The 12,233-nt window shown below is 39.7% G+C and overlaps 1 protein-coding gene across 7 annotated transcripts in view; it reads left to right on the top strand.

Moving 5' to 3' along the window:
* Positions 1–12,233, top strand: part of arhgef1 (Rho guanine nucleotide exchange factor (GEF) 1) — a 40,040-nt gene that overhangs the window by 25,734 nt on the left and 2,073 nt on the right. For 3 of the 7 annotated variants that reach the window (XM_017037992.2, XM_025061253.1, XM_025061252.1), the window contains 14 exons: positions 381–583; positions 1,788–1,923; positions 3,299–3,310; positions 4,767–4,931; positions 6,595–6,785; positions 7,349–7,495; positions 7,606–7,688; positions 7,841–7,966; positions 8,543–8,657; positions 8,896–8,996; positions 10,502–10,576; positions 10,666–10,741; positions 11,182–11,349; positions 11,459–11,546. In XM_017037992.2, coding sequence (XP_016893481.1) covers positions 381–583; positions 1,788–1,923; positions 3,299–3,310; positions 4,767–4,931; positions 6,595–6,785; positions 7,349–7,495; positions 7,606–7,688; positions 7,841–7,966; positions 8,543–8,657; positions 8,896–8,996; positions 10,502–10,576; positions 10,666–10,741; positions 11,182–11,349; positions 11,459–11,546 — 1,686 coding nt within the window. The remainder of the gene's footprint in view (positions 1–380; positions 584–1,787; positions 1,924–3,298; positions 3,311–4,766; positions 4,932–6,594; positions 6,786–7,348; positions 7,496–7,605; positions 7,689–7,840; positions 7,967–8,542; positions 8,658–8,895; positions 8,997–10,501; positions 10,577–10,665; positions 10,742–11,181; positions 11,350–11,458; positions 11,547–12,233) is intronic. The other 4 variants (XM_017037996.2, XM_017037993.2, XM_017037994.2 and 1 more) reach the window with 4 other exon arrangements.

The following is a 12,233-nucleotide window of genomic DNA, read 5'->3' as shown; positions in this document are numbered from 1 at the left end:
GTTTTTTTTTTTGGTGGGGGGTTTTTTTTTTTTTTGGCTTTTTTTTTTTTTTTTTCTCCCCCATCAGCTCAGCAATTTGCCTACACTATCACCAAAACCAGAGCTAACTTTTCACAGTCCTGGTACAGACAAACAACTTAGCTAGCGCACAGCAGACAAGATTCTAATTGAAGTCAGTGAAGTCTAAAGTATACAATATAACAGCTGTAAGTTGGTGTTAATGTGTGAATGTAGTAGACAGACAAAAAAAACGACAGATAATAAAACCAGAGTAGTGTGGATGTAGCCTCAATCTCTCTTCTTTACAGTGACTGAATTGCTATTGTTTGCAGCGTCTGTGCTGTCCTCAGGTCCAGTCTTTAAAACCTTTCACTTTCTCCAGTGGAAAAGGATAAACAGAATCAGGATCGTAAGGGTCCAGCTCCTGGCAGAGTTTCGCTGACCGACATCGCAGCTCCGTCAGCACCGAGCAAGAAATCGGGATCCACCGGTAGCTTCGTCTCTGTGCCTGTGGTCGACGTTAACGAAACCTCAGGCAACAATGTCAGCTCCACCAACATCCCCGAGGCGTCGCATAATGATGGTAAGTCAAGTTTTTTGATCTCACGGTATATTATATATTCCGCCAAACATAACCATCGTTAGCGTGATGTCGTTGTTGAGTCACTCAACCTTTCGAGTTGTATGTTTTTAGATTCATTTAGTTAAAAATGTAAATGTGAAAAATATGAATTTCCGCCGCGTACCACTAGGGAGCGCTCCACAGTTTGAGAACCACTGCTCTGGGGGACAACATTTTTTTCACATCCCTGCCTAAATGAAATACTTTTGAAAACCCAATCATATTTATTTTCTTATGTGTACAAACCACTGTATGATTTACTGCCCCCTAGTGACTGGAGGCTTGTTTATCATTCAAGCATTACAGCGGCGGCCCACTTCTGTGCAGCGTGCCATATTCCATTGGAAGCCTCTCACGTATCCGACCCCCCGGCGGGCGTGATGAGCTCCACTGCATGAAATTGATTTGTGCCGTGTCAATATTTGAGTTTACAGATCTCACAAATTTCCACACCACAATATATTTGAGGTCTGGTAGATAGCATTGTATTTACAATTTGTGATCCGCATTTAGTAAAATCACTCATTTCAATTCACATTTTGAATTAATGTCACCATTGTCTGTCCTCATACATGTACAAATGTACTAACCCTGGATTATTAAGCATCATCTACAAACTGTTCAGTATTACCTGCTACTATAATGTGCCAATTTCTATTACTTTACATTGAAAGATCAACTCATTTTCAATGTCTTTCACTTTCTTTTACACATTGCCACTAAGTCTAAACCAAGCATGGGGGAAACTATGGCACGGGGGCTGGATGCGGCCCGTTTGTCTTTTTAATCTGGCCCGCCAAACTTGTCCAAATTATCTTATTAATTACTATTTTTCTTATATATCTACCTTTCCCCCGCAATGCCCGCATTTCCCCAATAGATGGCACAGTAAAGGGCTAAAAGCATTTTAGCCTTTACTGACTGACCTTTACATGTCATTTGTTTTAGATCATACGAACGCTCCATCTATCTGCTCCTGACCCCGGTCCCCTGTCAAATTATAAGACACGAGTCAAAACGTTTGCCCGCGTCTGTCCTAGATTATCATGTCACCACTGTGTTAGCGTAGGTGAGGGATAACGGTACTAACGTATTAGCCTGGTCTAGACCGTACTCTTGAAATCTCTGCCCTAACTTGTCCTCCTTCCTGTTCCTAATCCCTCAGGTGTCTCGAGCACACGTTTAGAGCCCCCTGTCCTGTGCGATGGGGGCGATGTGTCCCCTGTGACGCCGGTGGGCGTGCTGACCATTGGGGAGCCCATATCTCCCATTGACCTGAGCACAGATGAAGTTGTTGACAGGTGAGAAGCTCGGAGAGGGGAAAGCGGTGACAACAAACATAGTGTCGAGCAACGAGTCTTATTTAAAAAAGCGAGATAATTAAATGGTGTGAACTTTCACACCTGGTTAGAGATTAAACATCGGATTATAAACAGAAACAACAACCAGGGGAGAGGAGGGAGAACGCTCATTGTGCTCATGCTGAGGGTGTGTGGCAGAACCCCCCCTCAGTCATCTGTCCCTGCTGTGTGCAAGCTTTTGTCATGCTGCCCGTCGCTCCCTCGCTAACAGAGTCTGCCATTGCGGAGGAGGACCCTCGCCAGGTGACATCAGACCCAGTCTTCTCTGCCTTCCCTCAACCTCAAACCCGTCCTCCTCCTCCTCCTCTTCCTCTTCCTCTTTCTCCTCAGCATGTGCTCTCTGTCTCTAATTTACTTTTGTGTATGCATTCGTGTCACTACATTGCTACTTGTTAGTTGCTGCATAAAGAAGTCATTGTTGTTTTGGATTTTTTTTTTTTTTTTGGTTTTTTTTTTTTAAGGAGAGGAGTGTTTGGAAAGAAATGCTGATTTTGAATTGAAGCTGAAAAATGATTCTTCACACTGACAACCAACCTTTTAAAGTCAGATTTGTCCTTTTTTTTTTTCAAAAAAAAATTTTTTTCCCATTTTTTTTTTTTTGACTTACCAGGAAAAAAATAATTTTTTGCTTCCTTTGCATAGCAGACTTCAGCTGAACAGTTTGAATCTTGTATTCTATTCTATATTTAATTTTATATTTTATATATACAATTATATTATTTATAATTAATAAATTCATTATATTTTATATTCTATATATTCTATATTTAATCTATTCTAATATGTATTCTTGAATCTTTAAGAGCTGGAGTTTTTTGAGACAGGTCTTTCAACTGTTTAAAATTTTTGAATTTGAATTTAAAATCCCTTTATACACATACAAAATAAATTAAATGAAACCAACCCTAAATGAAATATAAATAATATATATTTTTAAAATTGACACTTTCTATGCTTTTGAGTTGTGCAAACTGCAGACCTGTTAGCGAATATTTTTGTCCGCAGTGGAAAAAGCGTTCGTATTGGTTTGTTGCTGTTTGTTCCATGTGCTTTTGCAGATGTGTGCATCTGTCATGGTCAGGGCCTGTCCTCTGTCCTGCTTGTCTCCACCAGTGTGTGTGTGTGTGCGCGGTAACCTGTTGTGCCAGGGCTATTTGACACTTAGGTGGCATCATGCGCTGACAGTGGTTCTGACAGTTGCTTGGTTGATTATTTCCGGGGTGTGTTCATAATTTGCATTTGTGGATTTTTCTTTAGCGTGCTGCAGTTGTGTAAAAGTGGGAGTGTAACACTGTGATGTCCCGTGTTTTTACAGACGGAAGACAAGGTGGGTCTCAGCGCCAGAGTCATGGACATGCTTCAGGCCCTTATACTAATCACTTATCACACAACAAAACACACACGCCATACAACACAAACACTCTGCATGGCCGTATGTTGTACGTTGTAAGTATGTTGACATGCCGGAGAATTAGATACAGTAGATGTGATGAAGCTGATTGTTAAGGTCGGTAGGTTTTTTTTCCAGGTGGATGGAACAGCACGTTGCGTTGAACGGTTCAGGGAAAAATCTTGGGATTATTTCATGGCCGGAATCTGTGAGAAAATACAATGTTTTTTGTAACGTAGTAGGAAACCCTGTAAGTACTTTACCGAAAACCTTTTCTTAGTTTACTTTTCAAGTGCGGCACTGACCACACTGTAGTGACGGAAACCTGTTCCAGAATGTGTTTTCACTCAAACAGCGCTGTTCTGAGAAAGTCGACCAAACATTTGCTTTGGACTGCGCTGAGATGAAACTTCATTATGTTTTTAAAGGACATGTCTGATACGTGCAGTCCACCGCTGTTAATATTTAATATTTAACAATTAAGTTTTCATTTTTAGTCTTGTTTAACCAGTGACCCAAACGTGCTGAATTAGGTGGTAGAATTTAATACAAATTCAGTGCAGTGTCTTCACACAGAGATGGGAGAGAAACAAAAAGAGGAAATATATTTATATATTTATATATATATTTATATATAAATAAATATATTTTTTATTATTTATATTTATATATTTATATATATTTTTATTTATTTGCCCTTTCGTGTTAGAAATTAAACACAGTTTATTCACATATACATCCAGCCACATATACTTACGTACAGAACATATTCTGAAAAAACTTTCACCAAATTTCCTCCGTATGTCTGGGAGTCAGTGCTCCTGTTTTAGATCAGCATAGCTCTATCTGAAGGCACACACTTATCATTTCTCATCAGTGGCTCATTTGACCACGCTTTAAAAAAAACTATAGCTGCCATTTAATTAGAACAGTATTTCCCAAACATACACTTTAAGAAGTATGACATCATTTCAGACCAATTTTACGCTAATTTATCAGTCACTCATCATGTTTCTTCAGGTGTGATTTATTTTACGCTAATTTATCAGTCACTCATTATGTTTCTTCAGCTGTGATTTTTTTTTTCTCTCATTTGATCAACTTTTCCTTGTTGTGAATCTGTTACCAACTTAATATTTAATCTCACTGAATGCATATGGCTTTGAATCTACTGTTTTTATCCACCATTTGCAACAACTATTTAGTTCATTATTATTCTTTGTAGAGTTACTTACTTTTCTATCTTCTGCGACGTTTTCTTCTTTCCGTAGTTTTCTTCTTTATATCCCTTTATATATCTTCCTTCTTTGCTCGTTCAAAATTCCACCTTCCTTCTTCTCTGGCTCATTATTTTCTCCATCCATCCCTGTCCTCCCCTTCCCTCCCCCATCAGTAGGAAATTGGGTCGCAGCGAGAGTGCTCGTGTGGACCGTCACTCCTCTCGCCGCCGGGGCTCCTCCCGTGTTAAACAGAGCCGTTCCCGTAGCGATGTGGACCTCCAGCCACCTTGTACCACGCCGTCAACACCTTCCCCGCTCACCCCACAGCACATCCATCCGTAAGATGGATAAAATCTCTCTTAAAAGCGATGTTCACAGCAGGAACAGATAGTAACAGCCAACCATTTGAAAAAAAGCTGCCATCCATTCAAGAGTCTGTCTGAAATGACAGGGCTAAAATGAACAATAATAAGGGTTTTAAAATTGATTGACATCTCATATTGTACGACCATAGACGAGACACCTAATAGGAAATTAGTCAGAAATATGTTTGGTCGTTTGTAAACATGCAGTTGAATAGTTTCTCTCAATTGAAAACCGTTATTGATGGAGAACGGTAACCAGCTAAAGTTATATTTAGGTTATTTTGTCTTTGTCAGCATTGAGCATGGAGCTCACCTTCCCTGGTCGGTACTGTAGGTGGTGCTAAGTTCACTTTTGAAAAAAAGTCCTGTTCATTGATCCAAATATTCAGCACTTTTGCATTGTTTTATCGGTGCATATGCAAACAGCAGGGGTGTTTTAGCATGTTGTTAGCACATTAGCAAAATGTTAGCACTGAGACAGTATGTAGTGTACTAGTGCAGTTTTTCCTAACCTATATATTTTACATTTAAAAAAACCTATGGCACACCACCAAAAACATTTCACAATATATATATATATATATATAAGTATATATAATATAAATATATATATATGTATATTTCATAGACATATGCTCCCACCTAGTTGATAATTGTTTAGCTGTTCTGCCTTTCGCTGTTGCATAGACAAACAAAGTCAAATTATTTGCACATAAAAACTAATAGTTTGATCATTTCCATGGTACGCTTCATGAGCTCTCACAGAAGACTAATTTGCTGACTAATGTGATTTAACTTTTAAACATTATTTGGATTTATTTATTTATTTCTTTTTTAGAAAGTAATAGCTCACTTTCAGACACCGCAATGATTACACAGCTAGGTTTTTGTACCTGGATAATCACAGGAATCTGATAACAATGTTTCCCGGACTATAAGTTGCACCTTTTTTCATTCTTTGGCTGGGTTTGCGACGTATACAGTATATTAAAATAAATAATTTGACATGTTTGTTATTTCCCACTGACAGCCGCTAGAGGGCACCCTAGGCTTGTGTAGCAGTATCTGCTACTCCTGTACCACTGAAAATGTACACATTCCTTATTTTCACACTGCCACTAAAGGGCACTGATTCGACTTATACTTCGCAGTGACACATATGGTTTTTTTTCTTCTTTATGCATTTTCTGGCTGGTGCGACCTATACTCTGGAGCGACTTATAGTCCGGAAAATACATTAATTATTTACTAGACTAAAACTCAGAGATAATGCCATATGTACCAATATAAACGTAGACACGAACACATGAGCTACATGGAGTTTTATCAAATCTTAATCATCGACATCAAAAACATATCTTGAGTCATTAATAAAACATCATCGACAAGTTGACTTAATTGATGTTCTCGCGAACATATTTGATTTTATCTGATAATTCAAACACCTTTAACAATGAATATTATAAAGATAATGCAGCCAATTACAGGATGGAGCTACACATACAGATACCTTTGTATTAACTGCAAAAAAAAAATGACGTCTACAAATCAAAACATAGCTAAATATTATTCTCTATAAAGGTTCCCTAAACAAATTAAGCTTTTTGAATTAAATCTATTTGCCTTTCATCTTCAGTGTGGAAGGACCACTCCTAGTTGTCGAAGGGCCTGCCCACTCCCCGACCAGCCCGTCCCCACAACTGGAAGAGGTGGACCCACGCCTTCTGGAGTTTGAGCAGGACCCAGCCAACTGGAGGGAGCTGGCCTCCCCTGAAGCTCTGGCTACCCTGAGCAAGAAGGAGATCAAGAGACAGGAAGTCATCAATGGTGAGGAGAAAAGGAATAAATGAGTGTGGAATGTTCCAGCTTTTAGATGCGTGCCTCGAAGGGATGTCAATGTGGGTGAAATGAATGAGAAACGTACTTGGCCGCTACAGTAGCTCTGCGCCCCCTGCTTTAGGAACCGCTGCACTAGATAAAGTTGGCCATGGTCACTACTTTGATAGAGGTCGTAGTCAACCCAGTGAAAAATTGTTTGACAGCCTGTGTTGTGAAACAAAGCTACAAGTAGATCCACAGTTACAAACAGTATCCAGTCCAAGAGTCATTGTGCTGTGAACACATGAGCAAAATTATAATTAATGCTAAAATAATTTTCGTCAACAGTTCCTAGTAGAAGTATAATATTACAATTGCAATTGTCACAATAATGTAAAAATAATACAAGATAACATTAATTCAGATAGACCTGAATAGTTTGGTATTTTAATACAAGATAACATTAATTCAGATAGGCCTGAATAGTTTGGAATTTTATTATTATTATTATTATTATTATCATCATCCTATCGTATACTTATCTCAACCTCTCTCCCTCTGTCCTTTTTCAGAGTTGTTTGCAACAGAGCATGCCCATGTACGAATGCTCAGCGTTCTTCAGACGGTCTTCTCTAAGCCCATGGAGAGAGTGGCGCTGCTGACCGCTACGGAGGTTGCCACCATCTTCCCCAATTTGGATGAGATCATTGATATGCACTGTGAGTCATTCCAGTTGTTTGTGTCACTCCCCGGGTTTTCCGTTGCCGTTAGTTAGTTGTAGGTCAAAACGGATCGTTATACTTGTGTACCCCTGTTGCTGTGTTTCCAGATAATTTCCACGAGAACCTGAAGAAACGTCGTTTGGAGGACAACTTCATTATCAAGTCCATCAGCACTACAGTGCAGAACAGGGTAAATAACGCGAACATTTCTGCTCGTATCGTCCGGTCTTTACACGTCATATATAATTTTTTTGCGAAGACCCTCAGAGATCAGTGCTGAGGAAACAAGTTCACAACAAAAGTCTTGCACTGACTGCGATTCATCGTGATCTCTTTTAACAGTTTGATGGTACTGAGGGAGAGTGGTTCCAGAAGTTGACGGCACGTTTCTGCAGTCACCAGTCATGGGCTCTGGAGCAGATCAAGATCAGGCAGAAAAAGGATCCACGTTTCAACTCATTTATACAGGTAACCTAATGGGATCCACCTATTATGAAATTCTGGCACAATATTGATGTTTAAAATAACAACTTGACCGATGCAGCTTTTTTTTTCGTTATTTATTCCCTTTGCATTCGCACTGTCTAGGCTTTCTCAAATGTTGTGTCAGTTAAAGTCTTGAGTCTTCCTCCGGGTCCCGGAGCATCTCCCGAGGAAGGCGTCTGGGTGGCATGCAATTTAAATGCCCAAGCCACCTCTGCTGTCTCCTTTCATGATAATCGTGATAAACGCAATATCGTGATAAATTCTCTGACAATAATCTATAGTTGTGACATGGCTACAGTTAAGGAGGCGAACATCAGCCCGTCACTAATGTTCATCCGATGCATCAGTGCATCCCTAACAAGTACACTACATGCGCTCAGTATTTTTGTACCGCAGTCACTCTGCGTGCCCATATAATTCTTCTAAATACGGCCTTAAAATGTTTTTACCAGAGTGAAACGGTAACGTTGACGGCGTCCCCAAAAACACGTGATCGCACAACACTGCTTTACAACGCCTGTTGTCATTCTCACTGCGTGATGTGTGTTCTTCCTCTAGGAGTCAGAAAGCAAGCCTCAGTGCCGTAGGCTGCAACTCAAGGACATCATTCCAATAGAGATGCAGAGACTCACCAAGTACCCTCTACTGCTGGAGAATATAGCTAAGAACACAGGTGTGTACTGTACTGTTAGAATCACTCATGAAACCATGATCATTTTCTAAAGGTCAAAAGTTCCCTCAAGCGAATCATCAGACAAAACGTGGGATAAATGTGCATCACAAACGAACTCACAGAGGCCCGATATTCAACAGCTTTGGTCGACAGATGTAATCGATATCCTTCTGACTGTTGATTTATGACTCGCGTTTGCACTAGAAACCGAGGCTCATTGTTTTCTGCTTTCTCTCAGAGAACACCGTAGAAAAGGAGAGAATCAAGCAGAGCGCAGAGTGCTGCAGAAAGATCCTCAACCATGTCAACGAAGAGGTCAAAGTGATGGAGAATTTTCTGGTGAGAAACACACAATTCATCACTCAGTTCACGGTCAGCTAGGAATGGAGGGCAGAGCGAACTCCGGTAAATTCGTTCTGATTCCCGAAGGTCAGTCAGTGGTTGTTTAGATAACGCCCCCCTTTTTTTTTTTTTACCCACTAATCCACCAGACCTGTGGATCGTCTTTCCAGTCGTTTTACAATTTGATTGGTCGAACAGGGCCTGAAAATAACAAATCAGCAGCCCATGACTTTTTTTATAGTCTTTTGAAAATCTTCTGAATTCATAAACAACACAGTAGCAACAACGTGCTGAACAATACTTGATATGAAAAGGCTTAAAACTGAAATGCAAATTTCATACTCATACTTCAATATCACTGAGAAAAAAAAACATCTCTAAAAGAGGAAGAAGAGTAGAGGAAGTCAAAATGGCTGTTCAATGGCAGAATAACAAAGTTTTTTTAACCACTTCAAAGTTCTTCTTCAGGAAGACAAGCTTTAACTTTGCATGAAGGATAAAAATTAAGGAAAATAATTCTTAATATTGATTTATGACAGTAACTAATGTGGACATTAGCCATTCATAGTTAAGTTATACTTTCATCCACTTAGTAACAGATTGTGTTGTTGTGTTCGTGAATACAGTGTTCCCTCTCCTATCGCGGTAGTTGCGTTCCAAGACTCACCGCGAAAAGGGAAAACCCGCGAAGTAGAGGCGGGGTACTTTTTATATTATTTACGTATATATTTACCCTTTACGAATCTCCCCCACGCTGTTATCAACCCTCCATAGACTGTATTACCCTTTCCCAAACAATTACATGCACAGTACAGTTGGAGAATTGAAATATATGACGTACATATTACGGAAATAAACTAAACACGACGCGGCGGAGGTTAGCGCTCAGCGGAAGTTAACTGTCATCTGTCAGCGTCTTCGTGTGGGCTTAGTAACAGACGACTGAGAAGATTATCAGAGCGTTTAGGAGGCACCGTGGGGCGTTAAATTTGGGTCAACTTTCACCAAACACAAGAGCACAAACTTTACAGCAACGTCCTGTAGTGGCGGACAGATAAGGGGAGACGCTGAGAGACGCTACGATGCATGAGCCAATCAGCGAGAGGAACACAATGCTGCGTTAGCTCTCCTCTAGGTAAACAAAGGTATCCGCGATGTCTTTTAGTTTATTTTTTGCTTTATTTTTTACAGTTTAGGTTAGAAAATGTTTTTTTATCTCGAAAATAATGAACATATTGGAAATTTTTTTAAAAAGTACCGTAAAATGCCGTGATATAGCGAAACCTCCGCGGAACGGATTAAAAATAAAAATCTGCGATGTACTGAGGGGGCGAAAAGAGAACCGCGAAATAGAGATGGAACGCTCTACTGCTCTTAATTATTGTTGGTATGGTAACCTTTACATAACTCCTTACCAAAGTAATAACAAATTTTAAATGTACATTTTGCTGCAATTGTATTTGTCATTCTTTACCATTCTTCCAATCTTTGTCTGTGTCTAGACCTTGAAGGACTACCAGCGTCGGCTGGACACATCAGGGCTTAAACCAAGCAATGAACTTTACACAGAGTATAAGGTAAAGGCCGCAGTACGTCGTTCACCTTTGTTCACCTTTTTCTCTCTGGACAACATTTTTCATCATGTTTTGTTATTTTGTTCCTACAGAACATTGACCTTACTCAGAAAAAGATGCTTTATGAAGGACCTCTAATCTGGAGAGTCACAAAAGAAAAAGGAATTGGTAATTACGTGCTTCTGTTTTCTACCTCTGCGTAGATATTTCATATATATATGAAGAACTAGTTCATAATTTGTAAATTAAAAATGAAGTTCTGGTTCATTTTGAGCTTCCCTTAAGTAGATAGGAGTGGAAGATCACATTGTTGATATACAGCACATATATTTAGGTGAGCATTTTGTTAAGGAAGTAAAAACTTTCCCCTTCCTGTCCTTCCTCCCTTATCATATATTTCAGTTGATTGATATTAAGATATTGATCTTGTGTGTTGAATTATGCAGATAAGCAAAAAGTACAAATTAATTCAAAATCAAGCCATGCGTATTAGAAGTGTTTGAAAATCGTCTTTATTTCTATAGTTTTCACTGCATTTGTCCTCTTTTTTCAACCCCCCACCCTCCCTTCCTTTCCGCCTCCCCTTCCCCATTCTCACCTTCCCTCAGAGGTGCACTGTGTGCTACTGTGTGACCTGCTGGTGCTCCTACAAAAACAAGATGACAAGATGGTCCTCAAATGTCAGAGCAAGAGTACGATTGCCGTGCAGGAGGGCAAACAGATGCTGAGCCCTATTATAAAGCTGGACTCTGTCTTTCTCCGGGAGGTGGCCACAGGTCAGTGGCACAGAAACACAGCAGTCAATGATTCACTGTACAAATCTCTTGAGTTTTCAGACGAGTGTCTTTATTTTCTCTCGTGTGTTTTTTCGTCCTGCTCTGTCAGATCGAAAGGCCTTCTATGTGATCTTCACCTGGGAGAGTGGAGCGCAGATCTATGAGCTGGTGGCTCAGTCTGTGGGAGAGAGAAAAATGTAAGTCATTAACATTAGGTTGTTTGGATTTTCTTTGTTTTTGTTGATCTAGTGCCGTGGTTCCCGATTACTTTCTGTCATGCCCCCCCCTTGTGGACAGAAATGTTTTCATACCCCCTCCCCACGAATTGAAATACCATTGACCTGATAACATGTATATTTTTGTACAAACCACTGTATGAGTTGCTGCCACCTAGTGGCCGGAGGCTAGGTGGCAGCAACTCATACAATCCCCGCACCCCCAAGTGGGCCCGCCCCACTATTTGAGAACTACTCGAATCTAGTGACACAGTTCAAATAAAATCAGATTTGGAATTGACAATGGGGATTTATCCATGTTCAACATACTTCAGCCATTAAAAAAAAAACATAATGTGTTTAGATATTAACATGCAGCAAACACAATTTTCACAAAACACAAAATTCACAATTGTCAGCAGCACCTAAGAAACTCTATAACAGCGTTTTTTTCAACCTTGGGGTCGAATGGGATTGCCTGAAATGTCTAGCAGTTCATAAAAAAAAATCTTTATGTAATTATTCTTCTTTTTAAATTATGTTTAACATCATTGTGATTCTAGAAAAATAAAATGTGTCTGTGGTCACCGGAAATATGTGACATCAAAATGGGGTCACAAGCCAGAAAGAAGGTGAAGAACCACTGCTAGAACACAAAGCTAAGGGGTT

Source organism: Cynoglossus semilaevis, chromosome 13 (genome assembly GCF_000523025.1).
Source record: "Cynoglossus semilaevis isolate Cse_v1.0 chromosome 13, Cse_v1.0, whole genome shotgun sequence".
Taxonomy (NCBI): domain Eukaryota; kingdom Metazoa; phylum Chordata; class Actinopteri; order Pleuronectiformes; family Cynoglossidae; genus Cynoglossus; species Cynoglossus semilaevis.
The sequence above is the reverse complement of the archived record's forward strand: the minus strand, read 5'-3'. Positions and strand labels throughout refer to the sequence as shown.